Source organism: Lichenostomus cassidix, chromosome 5 (assembly GCF_008360975.1).
Source record: "Lichenostomus cassidix isolate B80296 chromosome 5, HeHo_3.0, whole genome shotgun sequence".
Lineage (NCBI taxonomy): Eukaryota > Metazoa > Chordata > Aves > Passeriformes > Meliphagidae > Lichenostomus > Lichenostomus cassidix.
The window spans coordinates 1,996,672-2,013,935 of record NC_139486.1 but is presented as its reverse complement, the minus strand read 5'-3'; the positions used below and the strand labels follow the sequence as shown (position 1 = coordinate 2,013,935).

The 17,264-nt window shown below is 44.4% G+C and overlaps 1 protein-coding gene across 6 annotated transcripts in view; it reads left to right on the top strand.

Annotated features, from left to right (window-relative positions):
- Positions 1 to 17,264, top strand: part of NIN (ninein) — a 58,479-nt gene that overhangs the window by 32,203 nt on the left and 9,012 nt on the right. For 4 of the 6 annotated variants that reach the window (XM_085060930.1, XM_085060931.1, XM_085060932.1 and 1 more), the window contains exons 14-28: positions 1,064 to 1,217; positions 1,531 to 1,652; positions 1,894 to 2,420; positions 3,152 to 5,179; positions 6,357 to 6,482; positions 7,314 to 7,383; positions 8,100 to 8,315; positions 8,434 to 8,547; positions 9,769 to 9,891; positions 10,449 to 10,562; positions 11,546 to 11,692; positions 12,484 to 12,663; positions 13,250 to 13,399; positions 13,712 to 13,810; positions 16,601 to 16,786. In XM_085060930.1, coding sequence (XP_084917056.1) covers positions 1,064 to 1,217; positions 1,531 to 1,652; positions 1,894 to 2,420; positions 3,152 to 5,179; positions 6,357 to 6,482; positions 7,314 to 7,383; positions 8,100 to 8,315; positions 8,434 to 8,547; positions 9,769 to 9,891; positions 10,449 to 10,562; positions 11,546 to 11,692; positions 12,484 to 12,663; positions 13,250 to 13,399; positions 13,712 to 13,810; positions 16,601 to 16,786 — 4,356 coding nt within the window. Of the gene's footprint in view, positions 1 to 1,063; positions 1,218 to 1,530; positions 1,653 to 1,893; positions 2,421 to 3,151; positions 5,180 to 6,356; positions 6,483 to 7,313; positions 7,384 to 8,099; positions 8,316 to 8,433; positions 8,548 to 9,768; positions 9,892 to 10,448; positions 10,563 to 11,545; positions 11,693 to 12,453; positions 12,664 to 13,249; positions 13,400 to 13,711; positions 13,811 to 14,897; positions 14,959 to 16,600; positions 16,787 to 17,264 lie in introns of those variants that run through there. The other 2 variants (XM_085060934.1, XM_085060935.1) reach the window with 2 other exon arrangements.

The following is a 17,264-nucleotide window of genomic DNA, read 5'->3' as shown; positions in this document are numbered from 1 at the left end:
ACAGGATGGTCTTTAAAATCCTGAAAGGGATTTTTTTTTTTTTTTTTTGTGATTGCCTATTTTGTGATTCTGGGATCTGTTCTGCATGATCCTTTTCATTCAATGAAGGGCTGCCTTTGCAAAATGTTCTTTGGTTTGGAACAGCATGGCAGCTCTCTTGGGAAGCTGCAGTTGAAAAGCAAAAGTTGCCTGTTAATGGGTGTTGAATTGCTGCTTCTTGCTATGCAGCTGATTTATCTATTTTTTGAGGATGGCAGATATAAATCAGTGCCCAAGGTTCACTGCCTGGGCCTTCCAGACCTGCAGGATTGTGTGTTTGCCCACTCAGGGAGTTGTTTTCCTCAATAACTGCTGTTCCTGGAGCAGAGTGTGCAACACTTGGCACAAACACTGGGGATGTTCCACTGGCAGGCAGGCAGAAGGACCAGATGGTAAATGCAGTAATGAGGGGATCTCTTCCCTAATTTGATCTTCTGCTTCTGATTCGGTTCTTCAAGGAGATGGTGTTTGAGGAGGCATTTCCCAAGTGTTGGAAAATGTTACTAAGCTGCTTTTTAATAAAAGGTCACTGGAAGAAAGAATAAAGCAAAAGATCCTGGAGTGTGTTATACCTTCACCTGTGAGAGTTTGAAATTGTAGAATCATCCTGGAATGGTTTGGGTTGGAAGGGACCTTAAAAACCATCTTGTTCTACCTCCTGCCATGGCAGGGACACCTTCCATTATCCCAGGCTGCTCCAAGCCCTGTCCAACCTGGCCTTGGACACTTCCAGGGATCCAGGGGCAGCCACAGCTTCTCTGGACAGCCTGTGCTAGGGCCTCACCACCCTCCCAGCCAGGAATTCCTTCCCAGTATCCCATCTATCCCCACCCTCTGGCAGTGGGAAGCCATTCCCTCTTGCTGTTTTGCTGACAGGAGGATGACTGTGGCACTGTGGATTATTGACAAGACTTTCCCTGCTGTAATTCCCACCTCAGCATCCCATGGTGGGACTGGATTGATGCTCAGCTGCCTTGGCTCCTTTCACTCAGGTTTTTTTTCCCTCTCTCTCTCTCTCTCTCAGGAGCTGCAGGACCAGATTGATGAGCTGCACTCTGAGCTGCAGGAGTATCGTGCCCAAGGCAAGGTTCTCAGGCCTTCCCTGAAAAATTCCTTGTCGGAAGAGTTTGACATTGACATGAAAAGTCATGGCAATGGTGGGATTGAGCCTGACCAAGGTAAGGAAATACCTCCTGTGGGACTGAGATCTTTATGACATCTTAGAGGTAATTCCATGAAAACCTTCTCAAACACTTGGTCATCACCTCTATTTTGGTATTTAATGTTAATTTGGCATGCGACTGCTGAATTGTGTTTAAAGCTGAAATTAATGTTTGCAGTTACTTGGCTGTGTTTGTGATGGGAGTTTGAGAGCTGCTAAACGAATTGAAATGGATGAAATAATTCTGTTGAGAATTATATATGTTTATGACTTGTGTAATTAGTGTTTTTATAGTTATATCAATTATGATCTAATTACTGTCTCTAAAGGACTTGGTTCAGAAGACTGCAACCCATTAAATATGAGCATAGAGGCAGAAATGGCCATTGAGCAGATGAAGGAGCAGCACCACAGGGATCTGCATCACCTCAAACAGGAGCTTGAAGACACAGTAAGTGCTGGAATGAGCTGATCTTTAAGTTCCCTTCCCACCCAAACCATTTTGGGTTTCTAGAATTCCAGTAAGAAATAAAAGGAAACTAAGGAAATCAATATCAGATGCTGAAGTGTAAATCAAAATATCCAGTAGAATGAATATATAAAACTATATAATACAGAAATATTGAGGAAGACATCCCAGTAAAACATCCTGTGGAAAATTTAATGAGTCCATCCTGTTTTCCCTTCTGTAGGTGAACCATTATGAAAAGCAGCTGGATGAGACAAAAGCCCACTGGGAAAAGGAGCAAGAGGATATGAGGCAGAAGTACACTGAGGAGATGAATGTCATGGAAAAGCAGATCAGTGGCCTTAAAAATCAGATAGCAGAGCTGCAGGGAGAGGCAGCAGCGCTCAGAGAGCAGCAGGAGAAGCTTGACTGTAAATACAACGAGGAGAAAACCAAATTGCAGCTGCATTTCGATGAGGAAAAAGCCAACCTGCAGGAGCTGCTGAGGCAGGAGCATGAAGATGATGTCAGGGCCAGGCTGGAGCAGGTGAAGGAGAAGTTCAGGCAAGAAAGGGAGGAGCTGATCCAGAAGAGTGTGTGGGTGGAAGAAAAGATGAGAGTTGTGGTGCAGAGTCTGCAGGAGGAGAAGGGGGAGCTGGAACGTGGCTTCCACGAGCAGGTGAAGAGGCTGGCAGAGGTGCATGCCCTGGAGAAGGAGGAGCTCCAGGAAGAGCTGCTGAGGAAGCACCAGCAGGAGCTGGAGGAGGAAAGGTGAGTGTCACCTCTGGTGGGGACAGTGGTGACAAGGGTGAAGCTAGGGCAGAAACACTTCCTTGGTGCAAAATTCCAAGTATGCTGGAATTACAGGAATATAGTGCTGTTCCACTGTGCTGTTCCTGCTCTATTCCACAGCACTGGGCTGCTCTCCAGGGGTTTTTTTTCTCTTCTGACCTTTCTCAAGTAGGTATTTATATTCCTTTTTCGCTCTCCCAGAGGCAACAATAGTGTTAAAGCATAACCAGGTGTGATTAACTCGAGCTCTGAGCAGGATCCCTGTGCTCTACAAATCCCTGCTTGGTCCTTTTGAAAGCTTGTGGGTTTTCAGAATTCTTTGCTGGAGAAGGAAAGGGGTGGCTGGGAAGTGATTTTAGCCAGCATCAAGTGTTTCAAAAGAAACCAAAATCATCCTGGGGTGATGGGGGTGAGAGCATTGCACCCCAAAATCTGAGCACAGGAACTGAAGGGCACCTATTGCACATGAAACCTTTTCTGAGGACATCCCATGAGTTGTTACACTTTTTCCAAGGCAGTTTTTCTTTACCAAGTTTCACCAGATTGCCCCAAATTTAAATCTGGCTCCCAGAAACACCCACCCAATAGTATGAAACTCAGTGAGGAATAATTAAAAATAAAAGTACTTTCCCAACTTGTTTTATTCAGCCTAAAAAGCCAACTTTAATCTCTGAGGTGGCTTAGTAATATCTTATGTTAACCACGTTTAGGAAAACAATGGCAAGTGACTATAACAGAAGAGCATCTCATGCCCAATCTCAGTTTTCTGTGGACACACAAACACTTGTGAATAAATATGAAGCAACTCTCCAGAGTCTGGAAGGACGTTACCAGCGAGAGCTGCAGGAACTCGCTGAGCAGCAAAGAGAGGAGAAATCCCAGTGGGAGTTTGAAAGGGATGAAATTGCTCAGGAGGCTGCTGAAGCCCACGAGCAGCTGAAGGAAAGCTTGGCCAGTGAAAAGGCTGTTTCTTCTGCTCTGACCCAGGAGAAGGATCTCCTGGAGAAGAGTTTTAAGGAGGAAGTGAACAAGCTGGTGTGTGAGAGGGAGCAGCTGGAGAAGGAGCTGCGAGAGCTGAGGAATGCTGCCCAGGAGCAGGAGGAAAAGCTGAGTGAGAAAATAACCCAACTGCAACATGACCATGAGAAAGAGCTAAGGGAGAAAGATGAACATATATCTGCAGTGGAGGAAGATGGGAAGCTGGTTAGGGAAAAGCTGGAGAGACTGGACAGTGAGTATAAGCGAGAGAAGGAAGAGCTCAATTCCAAACTCCTCGCTTTGGAGAGTTTAAACAAAGCCATTTGTGAAAGAGCAGAGGCAGACAAGGCCGAGATGAGTTTGGAAATCTCAGACCTCCGAGGAAAAATCCAGAAATTGCAGTGGGAAACACGGAGTTTCTCCGCCCTGCAGAGCCATTACAGGCTCCTGGAGAGTGAGTATGCAAAAGCCAAGAGCCAAATCGCTGCTTTTCCTGGTGCAGCTCCTCTGGGGGACGATGGGGATGTTCTCCAAAACCTGCAGAAGGTGCACGAGCAGGCAGTGAAGGAGAATGTCAGGATGGCTGCTCAGATCCTGAGGCTGCAGCACCTGCTGGAAGCGGCAGAGCAGGAGCTGCCCAGTCCTGGCTGCTCCCAGTCCAGCTCAGAAGCAGAGGAAATGGATCCCAGTTTGGAAGGGTTGCCCAGTGATTGTCCAGATGTGGCCATGGGAGCAGATTTCAGTGTTCTCCCACCTTTGGAGGCTGATGCTACAGACCTGGAAGAAATGTCAGAGATGGATTCGGATTTGGAGAAGGGATGTGTGAGACCCAGAGCTTCTGGCCACCCTGAGACACAGGAGTGTTGGATCCAAGGAGATCAAGCAGCTCTGGATGCTGATGGCAGCCAGGATTGTGACCAAAACCAAGAGCTCCTCCCTTGGGTGCCTCTGCTGCCAAAAAAGAGAGATCTGGAGAACGTTCCCAGGCCAAAACCGCTGCACAGCGACGTCAAACAGCAGAAGGTTCATCCACTAAATCACAGAATAGCTCCCAAAAATAAAGGGTTTGTCTCTGATGCTTTGAAGCTGCAGGCTGAGCTGGAAAAGGCTGAAGAGCTGAGTGAAGCCTCTCTCCTGCTGGATCACACTCCTGGGGCAGCAAATGGGGACCTGAAGAGCATAATAGCTCAGCTTTGGAAAAGGGTGGAAGAGCTGCAAGACAGATCCATGGCCCAGGCTGAGCTCCTGTCACTGCAAGAAGAAATTCAGATGGAAAACGAGGATCTGAAAGTGGAAATGATCCAGTTAATTGAAAAAAACAAAGTACTGGAAGACAACCTGCGCAGGCTGAGAAGGCTTTGTTGTGAGCAGGAAGAAAGTGAGGTGGAAAGTGTCAAGTTTGAAGAGGAGAACACCAAGTTCCGCCAGAAAGTTAAAGAATTGGAAGATGTTAAAGAACTGGAAGAGGTTAAAGAATTGGAAGATGTCAAAGAACTGGAAGATGTCCAAGATGCTCAAGGAGACTCAGATGTGCCCAGGAGAGGTGGGAAGGTGGAAGAACATCCCCCTGCCTTGGTGGGCCAGCAGGATGAGAATTCCCAGAGCCACAGCGCCATGGAAGAAGTGGGAAAAGCAAGAATGAGGGATCCCACCCCAAAGGAGAAAGCTCTGGGTCACCCCGAGGCAGAGCAGAGGAAGGCAGTGACCCAGGGCTTGCAGAGCACATGCACTGAGCTGCAGCAGAAAGTTGACCTGCTGAGGTAAAGTAACCTGGCGTAGCCACTAACCCAGCGCTGCCTCGGCTGCTCCTTTAACCACCCTAGCTTAACTCTGATTTAACTCTGAGTAGCACACAGTGCCGTGGACTCCTAACTCCTCTAATCCTGGAGAAAGAGCACTGGAATGAGTAACTTTCAGTGTGTGTGACTTACTCCTCCCTTCCTCCACCTGCCACCTAAGCAGAGCACCTGCCAGCTGTCCTGTCTGTGGATGTCACCATCGCCGTGTGTAGCTCGTGGTCCAGCAGAAATCCATTGTTATTTCCATGTCCAAAATCCATGGTAACACTTCCAGAGTGCTTTGTAGCTTTTACTAATATCACTTCACTCAGTTTGTTCCCTTCTAGAGCTGAATGTCACTCGCAAGGCTAAAATTGCTGCTGTTTTTCTCAGTATTTCAGTTAATGCTGTAGAATTCTGGTAATTTGAAATGCTGAAAGTGCTTCTGTTTTTCTCAATATTTAAGTTAATAGTGGAGAATTATAGGGTCTTTCTTCCCAGTTAGGAACCCCTCAGGAGTGTGATATGGTAAATATAGTTATAAAACATATACTCAGTATTTTATATTCATCATAGGTTTTACTTGTTTTTAAGTGCTGTATTCCAGCAAGACTTTTTTTTTTTAAATGGATAAAGTGGCTACAAGTGGTTTAATTATTGCTCAGCACCAGCTTCCTGCAGGAAATGGTTCTTTCAGGTGTCCCACCATGGCTAAGCTATTTCTGTGCAGCTGCCTGAGGACAGAAAAGGCATTTTCCAGCAGTGCTGTTCCCAGAATTCTGCATTCCAGCTGGGGAAACAGCTCACTCTCCTGGCAACCTGCACATTGTGATGTTTAAGTTGTTTGTAGCTTAAGGACTGAAAGATATGTAGAATATTAGTGTGAAACTTTAGATTTTAACTCACTTGAGCTGTACAAAAACATTCCCCAAAATCTCAGGTTTTTTTCAAGCTTGTTGTAAAATTTTGGGGGTTTTTTTCTTAACAAACTGGGGAGCGCTCTTGGTAAATTATTGTAAAATAGAAATACATCATTTTCACAGAAAACAAAGCAATTGTAGCTTTGTTTTCGAGGCATTTCAAGTAGCTCAGACTCGTGGGATGGTTTTTTTTTTGCCCTGCAGGAACTGCTCTCACTTGTCTCCTGTCTCTGCCGCAGGTGTGAGGCTGAGAAGCTCCGCGAGGAAAACGCCGTCCTGAAGAGCGAGGTGACTCTGTTAAATGAGGAAGGCAGTGCTTCCAGCCTGAAACTGAGGGAGCTGGATGGATCCAGGGAAGAAATGAGGTGAGGGTTCCATGAGGAATGAACCCTGTGATGCCTTCAGGCTGTTGCTGATGCTCAGCCACGATGGGTTCATCCCTTCTCTTCCAGCTCCTTTGCCTGTTAGGTGCTCTACAAGTTCAAAATGGGTTTATTTCATGGTGCTGTTGGAAATCTAGCAGGCTGACAGGATGTTCCTCATCCTTTTCCCTGCCCCAGCTTGTCCTGCCCATTCCCAGGGGCCTGCAGGGGTTTAGCTGAAGGCATGAAGGTGACCTAGTAACTCACACGAGCACAGGGCCTGATGCAATTATTTGTGCTTCAGCAAAGGCAGGGAGAGGCTCATCTGACAGATTATTCCAGTGGTTGGGTCTTTGGCAAGGGCAGAACCATCAGTGATCCTGGGATTATTCTTCCCCTCTAGAAAAGAGCCACTCTGGGCAGCTTGAGAGGTTGAGCATTTGCTAAGTTTATGCAGACCAGGGATGCTGAGCAAGAAATAAATATCCACAATTGTAATTTCTGGTGATGTTAAAAAACCCAGCCCTTTTTTGGAATCATTAAGGTTGGAAAAGACCTCCCAGGTCATCAAGTCCAACCCTTCCTCCAGCATTGCCAAGGCCACCACTGCCCCATGTCCCCAAGTGCCACATCCATGTGGATTTTAAATCCCTCCAGGGATGGGGACTGCACCCCTGGGCAGCTGTGCCAGGGCTGGACAGCGAAGAAATCTTTCCTAATATCCAATCTAAACCTCCTCTGGCACAGCTTGAGGTGATGTCCTCTTGTCCAAACTTGCAGTTGTGTATATTAATAAATTATATTAATGTTAATGAGCTTTCATTTTTTCCATAGGCAGAAGATAGAGGCTGTGAGAAAGGAGAAAGTGGCTGTACAGAAGATGGTTGACAACCTGAAAAAGCAGGTGTGTGGCCTGAGCCCAGAACCTTCTCAGTAGAAATCATCACTACATCAAAGCTGATCCCTGGATGGTGACAAAGGCAGCAGAAAATGACTATTTTCTAAACTTGAACTTTTTGATAACTGTTTTATTGCCTCTCTGGGATTGATCTGAGGCTTGTTTGACCTGCTCAGAAGAAAACAGCAGGAATTGTCCACCTTACAGGCTTAGAAGCACTTTCCATAGTCAACTTGGAAAGTTTATTTCGTAGAAATATAAAGCTTAAATCTTTTGTTTTGTAAAAGATTTTTGTGTAATTCTCTGCAGCAGCCCATGGGAAATAGAGATTGTGATTCAACCTCTCCTCATTTCCCAGCTGGCTGGGTCTAGGAATGCTGCCAGTTGGATCTATGTGGCTGCTACTTTTATTTTAGGGGTGGTTTGTTATGCTGGGTGAAATAGGAGGATTAAGCAGCTTTTACATCCATGTCATCTTGATATTGCTCTAGGAAAACACTAGCTCAGAATAATCTGCTAGGATAACCCTCAAAATCCACACCAGCATGGCCAAGTGCTGTGTTGGGTGACTGATATGGCTGTTCTAATTAAGGCCAATTATGACAAGTTAACTGGTTGGAGTCACTGTTGGAGTGATGCCTGTCAGGTCTTTAATTACCTCAATAGAAAGGAAATATCCCAAATCTCATTCCCAGTGTAAAATCACTGCTGTCCCCTCTCAGGTGGCAGATCTGAAGACCAGGAACCAACAGCTGGACTCTGAAAATACAGAACTCAGCCAGAGGAACTCCAAAAACCAAGCAGATGTGCAGGACCTTAATCAACAGCTGGCAAGGGTGCTCAAGCAGAAGGAAAGGGAAGAGGGAAAGTGTACCCTGGAAGAATGGGAAAAGGAGAGGCTGCTGCTGAAAGAGGAACTGGAGAGCTCCAAAGTGGAGGTACAGGATTGTGCTGTCCCTGTGGTGGGACACATTTGACCTTCCAAGTGCTGCTGCAGCATCCTCTGCTTAAACTCTGGCCCGAAATTGAAATCTGAGCCTTTTATTTTTATCTCAGTCAGCTAATATGGTGTCATCTTTGGAGATGGAGGTGTCCAAAATGAAGGTTCAAGCTCATCTGCTGGAGCAGGAGAACCACATCCTGAAGCAGGAGCTGGAGAAGACAAAACAGGTATGGCATCCAGAGAAGCTGTGGCTACCCCTGGATCTGTGGAAGTGTCCCAGGCCAGGTTGGATGGGGTTTGGAGCAACCTGGGACAGTGGAAGGTGTCCCTGCCCATGGCAGGGGTGGAACTGGATGTCCTTTAAGGTCCCTTCCAACCCAAACCATTCTGGGATCCTATTTGAGTGCCATCAGGTTAATTTTCATCTCTTAATGGGTGAAAATTAAGAGATGGAAATAGTTAATTTCTTTAAATAAGCATCATAAAAGTAAGGGAATGTAACTCTTCCTGAAGCAGTTTCCAGGTGCAATGCACAATTGTTCAAACAGGGTTGGGTTCACTTAGACTTTTCCAAAAGATTTTTGGGAGTAGTGGCTCTACAAAGAGAAGCTTCAGTCAAGATAAAGATTTAAAGCTCTAATCAAGGAATAGACAGGGGAAATGGGATCCACAGGAGCCATTTCCCTGTGTAACTGTAGATAACCCACATGAGCTTCATTTAAGGCCTGAGCTCTTCCAGCATGTCCTGTCAGGGAGAATTCCCATTGCTAAACCCATCTGGAGATATCAGAGTCTCCCAACGTCTGAGGATAATTTCCTGGAGAGCTCAGTTATCTCCTGTACAAGCACAGTTCAATTGGCTGTAAATATATGCTAATAAACACAGATAATGAAGGTTACAAATGAGTCAGTTCCCTGATTAGGGCTCCACAAAGTCATTTTCTGCACAGTGTAAAACACTCAGCTGAGGCACCCAGTGCTCAGGGTAGATAATGGTCTTAAAAAGCAAAAGCAGCTGAGCAGCTATTCAGAAAGGAGTGGATTGTGGCTGGAGTGTAATTACAGGCAGGAGATGGAGTGAGGAGAGGCAGTGATAAAGCTCTGGGTCAGTTGGGAAAAGGATTGGAAGTCAGCAGCTCTGTGGTTTTCCTAAGTGTGTTTTAACCCATGGTGATTTAGCTGGGATGTTATGGAGAAATCCTTCCCTGTGAGGAAACAACCTGGCACAGGTTGCTCAAAGAAATTGTGGCTGCTTGATCCCTGCAAGTGTCCAAGGACAGCTTGGAGCAGCCTGGGATGGTGGAAAGTGTCCCTGCTTGTTCCAGAGAGATTGGAACTTGATGAACTTTTAAGAGTTTTTCCAACCCAAACCATTCTGGCATCCCATGATTTTCACGCCAAATTCTGCAGCAGCACAGAAATGCAACTGAGGGGTTTGTTTCCCACAGCTGCCCAGAGGCCCTGATCTCTCTGACCTTCAAAATGAAGTTTCAAGCTTGATCACTAAAAATGAAAAGCTGCAGCAAGAGAAGGAAGCCCTGAGTGAGGAGCTGAACAGATGTATTGATAAGGTAAGGACTGCAAATCCACAGCACTGTGTGCTGTAAAGGGCTGTTAAAATTCCTATATCATTATCTGTATCACCATAACCTGTAAAACTTCTCTGGATTTTTCTTTCCTTACTCTCAAGGCAGATAAAAGCTTAATTGCCACTGCCTGGTTTTTTATTTTGTTTTTTTTTTTTTTTCCTAGCTGGTCTTAGAAAGAGAAACTTAAATTCTGGGGCACAGCTTTACTGTAACTTGATTATGTAGAAAATTCCCAGCATTGCAAGGAAGAGAGGCCTGGATATAAATACTGCATCAGGACAAGGAAAACAGTGTTCTTGGACTTTTATTTTGACTCTAACATACTGTAACTCTGAACTGGAGCAGAGTAGTCTGCACACTGTAAATAATAATCCCATTGTGTGGAAATTCAGGGAGCTGAGGGGCTTTTTTGCTTTCCTGTGTTTTCCTTCCTCCCTTAGCTTTAACTCCCTCTAGAGTAACCCCTGAAGTTAAATATAGTAAAAAAAAATAAATAAATTCCCAAGTGAGTCAGGATTCCTGATATAATCTCATTGCAGGTAGCTCAAGTCAGCTGCTTGGAGAGTGCAATTGGCAGCTTGAAAGAGGAGCAGAAATCCTGGGAGCAGCAGAGTGAGGCACTGAAAGCACAGCTCACCATCTCCCAGGACAAGGTATAAAACAGGGATTTCTGTTGTAACCCTGGAGAAAAGCGCTTTGATCATCTCCTGTAGTGCTTTTTCTCATTAAAGCCTCCTTCTGATGTGGGCAAAGACAGAGCTGAGAGTGGCTGCTTTGAGGGGTTTTCAAAGGGATGTTCTTAAAGGACAAAAGGAAATTTGTTAAACACAGGGAGGGAGGTTTTTTTCCCCTACAGCCAAGTTAGTTTTGCCAATTCCCTCTGCCTGGTGAGTTCTAAAATACTGCAGAGACTGCAGTTGTTCCTTCTCTCCTGCTGCAGTCTTGTCCCTGTTCAGGCCTGGATGGGATCAAGTGGCTCACAGCTTGGCTGAGCATTCCTGGGGTTTCTCCTTGGCCATGGGCTGCCAGGAAGGAGAAATAATTCAGGGGAAAGTTTCTTTCCAGCATGTCACAGTAAATGCTCAGGGCTGGGAGATGTTTCTGGTGAATGCAGCATTGTGGCTCTGTTCAAAGTGGGTGGCTGCGGGCCTGGAACAGAAAGTTGGAAAATCATGGGGAATTATAAAGTTGTAAGGTTGGAAAATCCCTCTAAAATAGAGTCCAGCCATTCCCCCCAGCACTGCCAAGGCCACCACTGCCCCATGTCCCCAAGGGCCACATCCACATGGATTTTAAATCGCTGCAGGGATGAGGACTCCACCAGCCCTGTGCCAGGGCTGGAAAACCCTTTCCATGAAGAAAATTTCCCTAATATTTAATCAAAACCTCCCCTGGCACAGCTTGAGGCTGTTTCCTTTTGTCCTGTCCCCTGTTCTTTGAGAGCAGAGCTTGATCCCCTTCAGCTCCACCCTCCTGTCAGGGAGTTGTAGAGAGCAATAAACTTAATTTAACATTTTCAAAGGGGGATATCAGCATTTTAACAACTTCATCCGTCAGAGATCCTAAATACATCATCCTGCTCCACGTAGGGAATCTTGATCCAGCAAAAGCCAAGCTGTGCTCCTGCTCCTTACAGGTTCAGAGCCTCGATGAAACTCTGCAGAGCACCAACCTCCAGATGTCCCAGCTGCAATCTGACCTGCAGGTGACACAGCAGGAGAAGGAAACTCTGAAACAAGAAGTGATTTCGTTGCACAAACAACTGCTGAACGCCAGCGAGAAGGTAAAGTGCTTCAGGAGTCTGAAGCAATAGGTAGCTATAATTATTGTGTATTGGGTATGATGTGCAGGTTTAAAGCTGATTTTGAAAAACTGTATTTTAAGTGTTGAATGTAAGCACAGGCAATGATCAGTCCTTTTTCTGCCTCTCCGTTCTTCCCTTAAAAAAAATCCTTTTTCCATGAAAACCCCCAATTCTGTGGACAATGTATTAATTTGCACCTATTGACTACAAAAATTAACAAACCAGTCACTGATAGAGGATCTAATTTTCAGTGCAGCTTGGGTTTGAAAGGTAGAGAATTACACCAACCTCTCAGCTAATGAGGATTTGTAACTGAAGGAGGTTGCAGACAGCAGTCTTGGGATTGCTCTTATGAATTCAGCTACTAATTTGGCTTGTTTGCCATGTAATTAAGGAATATTTAATGTCCACGTGGAAAAGGGGCTGTTTCAAAATTGTGCAACAGGAACTAAATTACAGCTATTACTGAATAATATATAACACTGTGTTCTATTTGGCTCCGAACAGAGCACAAATTGCCATTTTTCTGCTGCTGAACTCTGTGCCCTCCTTGTGCACACAGCTATTTTCCATGATTTTAGCAGAGGGAAGCACTTGGGATTTGCACTTTGGGTTTCTTAGGGGGTAAAACTGGGGGCTGGGAGGGAGATGGGAATGCTGCCATTTTGGAGTTTGCAGTTCTTGAAAAAATCCACCTCAAACCCACCTGAGTAGAGCAAATATCTGCTTCTTTGTTGAAGGCCTAACCCTGCAATTCTGTCTGTCTTAAGAACCGGGTTCTGGAAGTGGCTGTGCCTCCCTCAGGGCTGCGGGACCAGCGGGGGACACTGCCCTGGGAGGAGCTGGAGCAGCTGCCAGAGCAGGAGCAGAGGATGCTCAGGCAGGAGAACGAGAGGCTGCAGAGGGAAGTGCAGAGCACTAGAACAGACCTGGCTCACTGCAGGGAAAAGGTAAGTTAAGCAAGCTGATCACAGCAGGGTTGGGTTGGAAGGGAGCTCTGGAGGTCACTCAGACTGGAGGTCACTGAGATTGATGATGTCCAGGCAGGTTTTGAGTATCTCCAAAAAATGGGACTCCACAACACTCTTGGGGTATTTCTTTCCTTTCAAAGAAAATCCTGATAATTCTTGTACAAGATTTCAGTCCAGCTTCAAGTTAACAGAAAGATTCTTAGTATTCCTAACATTCTTCTTGTGCAATTTCTTGGCTCGCAGTGTTAAGTGGATTATGGGGAGGAGGGAGGGAAAAAAGGCCAAGATGCTCAAAGCTAAAATGTCAAAAATACCTCCAGAGTTGCCCAGAGAAGCTGTGGCTGCCCCTGGATGCCTGGAAGTGTCCAAGGACAGGCTGGATGGGGCTTGGAGCAACCTGGGACAGTGGAAAGTGTCCCTGGGGGTTGGAACAGGATGGGATTTAAGCTCCCAACCCAAACCATTCTGGGATTCTGAGTCCAAAATGAGCAGGTACTTGGTATTTTAGATGAAGTGGGATTTTCTGGAACATCCTTCCACATTTGTTCATCTCTGCTCTCCTCAGATCCGCCAGCTGGAATCCACAATCCATTCCCTAAAGCACCAAAAGCATCAAAGCCAGTCAGGGATTGTCAAAGCCATAGAGCAGGAGAAGCTGAGCCTGAAGAGAGAGTGTGAACAGCTTCAGAAGGAGTTGTCTTCTGCAAACAGGAAGGTAAGTTTTGGGTGGGAAATCCACAACTCAGTGCAGTAATTTCCATATCTCAAGAGCTCGAGGGATGAGCTGTGGCTTTGTCCTTTTAGTCTGAGTTTTGTGCTCTTTGCTTCTCACAAAACTGTGTCCCAAGGAGCTGGCAGGGCTCTGTGCATCTGCTGGGGGACATCTCTTGTAGCAAAGCACTTGTCCAAATACTCCTGCTTTTTAATCTTGAGCTGTCTTGATATTCAGCAGTTCATGGGGGGAAAAAACAAAGCAGATAAAATGAGAAATTGCTGCTTTTCTAAGGAAACCTCTTGTCTCTGATAGATCAGTCAGATGAATTCTCTTGAACGTGAACTGGAAACCAGCTCAGAAAACGAAGGGCTAAGGAAAAAGCAAGTCAAGCTGGATGATCAGTTAATGGAGGTACTTTTCAATCTGAGTTGACTGTGGGGCTTTATCACTCTCTCACTGATTTTATTTCATTTTAAAACAACTTATAGATATGTAGGAACAGAGAAAACTAATTGACAGTAGAAGAATTAACCTCTCCTAATGTTTAACCTCATCTTTCATGACCAAGTTGTGTGGCAAACATCCTTCTCTGAAGCGAGTTGTGCTTAATCATAATTCAAATACAGCTTCAGATATAAAATTAAATAGCAAAGAAATTTGTTTCTGTACTTGAGGCAAGGCTGCCACTTCCCTCTTCCTTCCTAAAACTGAAATTTCCTAACTAATACTTGTGTGACGCTGCTCTTAATGTAGAAAACTGTTCTTATTTACTCTGGGAATAATTTGCTGAATTAAATCTTTGTTATTTTGATCATCATCAAATAATAATTGACACATCTTAGCGTTAATTTGAAGGCACAAGTGAAAACTGTAGTTGAGATTCTTCCAAAACCTGCTGGAGATGGATCAGGCTGGATATCAAAATTTAGGAGTCCTTGGTTATGGGAATGGGTGACTTAACTGTGTTTAGTGTGTCCCAGATCTCCAAGTTGTCTCTCAGCAGTCTTGCCTAAATTTGCTGTCCTGGATTTAAGTTGAAAAAAATAATATATTTTTTAAAAACCCACCATTTTGACTTGTTCCATAAGTCAAAGCATCTTTTAGATGAGGCTTCTCTAACACTTTATAAAAGGCTTCACGTTTTTTATCAAGACAGCAAATGGGAGACATTATGCTGAAAATCCTATGTAATTAGGAATAAAACTGTAAAAACCCAATTAGGAAATATGAGATCTTGACAAGTTAATGAGAAGACTGTTTATATTCCCTGTGCATTTATTTATATAGTCTTAATTAAGCTTTGGGAAAATGCCAAACCCTTAAACCCATAAACACCAAGCCTGGGATTGCGTTTTCTCCTGAAATGTGAATTTCAAACACACAGGGTTTTGTTCCTCCTGGTAACCCTTTCCCAGCAGGTGTGTGTAACATTCACTTTGTGACTTCTAACTCTCTCTTTTGTGCCTGTTCTCCTTTTGTCCATGGCTAACCTGGCTAGAGCTCAGTGGTTGGAGCTAGCAGAGAAGGGGGCAGTTCTCTCTCTGAAATAGTGTGCGAAGGTAGAGCAATCATTTTTCTTTCCTGTACCACCACAGCATGGAGAAAACATTCCTTTCTTTTTTGTGTATGGATTTCTTTATTTTTTTAATTTTTTTTTTTATTCCATGCATCTTGTAAAGAAGCCACTATTCATTTAAAAGCCAATTTTGGACAGCTGCCCCAGGTTCTTTGGGGTTCATGGGTGGTGCAGTGTGATTCTGTGCTCCAAGGAGCTGCGTATTCCCAAGGCATTGCCATGAAAATGGAGAGAAATAACCCCACTGCATTCCACAAGGATTAAAATTGGAAGTGAGAGAATGAAAAGTGGCTTCCTGCTACCCCACGGGCTGTGAGGCTTGAAGGTGTTTGCATCTTTACCTCTGGTGCCTGCATGCTTTTCCACCAGACTGTCCAATGGTTCCTTAAATTGATTTCTGATCCCATTTGGCATCATCCTGGTAGTTTAGCAAGTTCATTATTGTTCCATTTCCTTCCACAGATGAATAGAGCAGGACTATATTGTTTTCATTGTTGTTTCATTAGTATTTATTTTGAAGATGCTGTTAACACTAATTGACTCCTCATTAGATACTCATGTGCTTCACAACACGACAGAAACCTTGAAAGAAATTCCACCAAAAACTCATTATTTTCACTCTTTACATTGTCAGGAAAAGAACAACTCCTTTACAGACAAAGAGAACCACTAAATAGCTTTAAAAAGTACAAATAGTTTTACTTTAAAGTATTTATAAACCTATTTTCTTTACCTGGACCAGCAGAGATAGGGATGGTAAGAGGACCAGAAGAGCTACAACATTGTGAAAAATATTTTACAGTTATAGATGAACTCAATAACTGAAGTTATTCCAAATTGGTATTTTTGCCACACATAAAAGGAAAATTAAAACCACTGAGATAATCTTGTACACCTTTTTCTAAGGGAACAGAGATTTTGAGGTAACAGGTGAGAATTTATCATGTGCTCAACTGGGGGCCTTTTTGGGAAGAAATTATTAATGTTCTACAAATTCCAGCTGCACATGAGTTTGTCTGAACCATCAGGGATTTTTACTGTTCAGTTCTGGTCCTTTTTAGCATAATTAACTATTCCAACTCTGAGTTACTTTCTTGGGTTTTACTTTAGTCTGGAGAAATTCTAAATTATTTAGAATTACTATAGAGTCTTAGCTCTCAATGTCTCCACAGTTAGTAGTGAACTAGGAAAGATCTGTAGGGTTTTAAATACAGAATTCTGAATGGGATATCATCAGAGATAAATGTTTGCTCTCCATCCTAAAGACTAGAAACAATCAGCACAGCTTCAGCTCTCCCCTTGAAATGGGAAATTTAATAGTAAAGTTCACCATAGGCCAACCAAACTTTGATAGGAATTCATCAAAAATTCAGTGATTTTTGCAACTCAAGCTGAAACGATAAATCAAAACCCAGCTGAATCAAAGCCCATTCCAGAGCTGCATGAAATCCCATATTTTCCCATTGGGAAAAGCTGTCTGTTCAGCTCCTCTCCCCGAATCCTGGCTCGTTTCTCCCTCACACAACAAATTCAGATGCCTAGAGCATCCCTGGCAGAGGCAGCATGGTGCTGAGAGGCAGCAGAGGTGCTGAAGGCTGATTTATTTTCTTTTCTCCCCTCCCCAGATGCTCCACTCGGGCGGGATGCATAAGCAGAGCCCGCAGTCCCGGGAGCTCCAGCAGCAAGGCTGTGCTGCAGTGCCCAAGGAGCAATTCCTGCAGCTCCAACACCAACTCCTGCAGGCGGAGAGGAGAAGCCAGCGCCTCCAGGAAGAGCTGGAGAGCAGAGCTGCTGGGACAAACATGCAGCAGGTAAGGCTCTCCCTAAAGGTGGCACTTTGGTTTAGTTGTCGTGGGGTTTTTTAAATGCTGGTGAGATCCGTTCTCTGTTTATGCCAGTTCAAAAATTGAAACTCATCCCGTCGAGGATATGTGCTGTTTGGCACACTTAGCCTGAGCCAGAGCTTCATTTTGAAAGCTTCTTCATCTTTTTGAGATCAAACCATTCCCATCCACGTTCAACTGGCTTTTTTCCTTCTGCTCCATGTGCAATAAGAGTTTATGGGGTTTTTTTTTTTGTTTCTTTATCTGATGTCCATGTCTGGAGCTATTACATTTAAAATCCCCAAGCATCCATCACAGAAAATCCTAATTTGGGCTGTTGCTGTCACATGGAGTTGTGTCAGTTGTAGCAGAGCAGAACAGCAATTAATCCTTTTTATAAGGTCAATCTTCCTGATTTGGCCATGAGACAAGAATCTGTTTCTGTTATATAGAAACTTAAACGTTG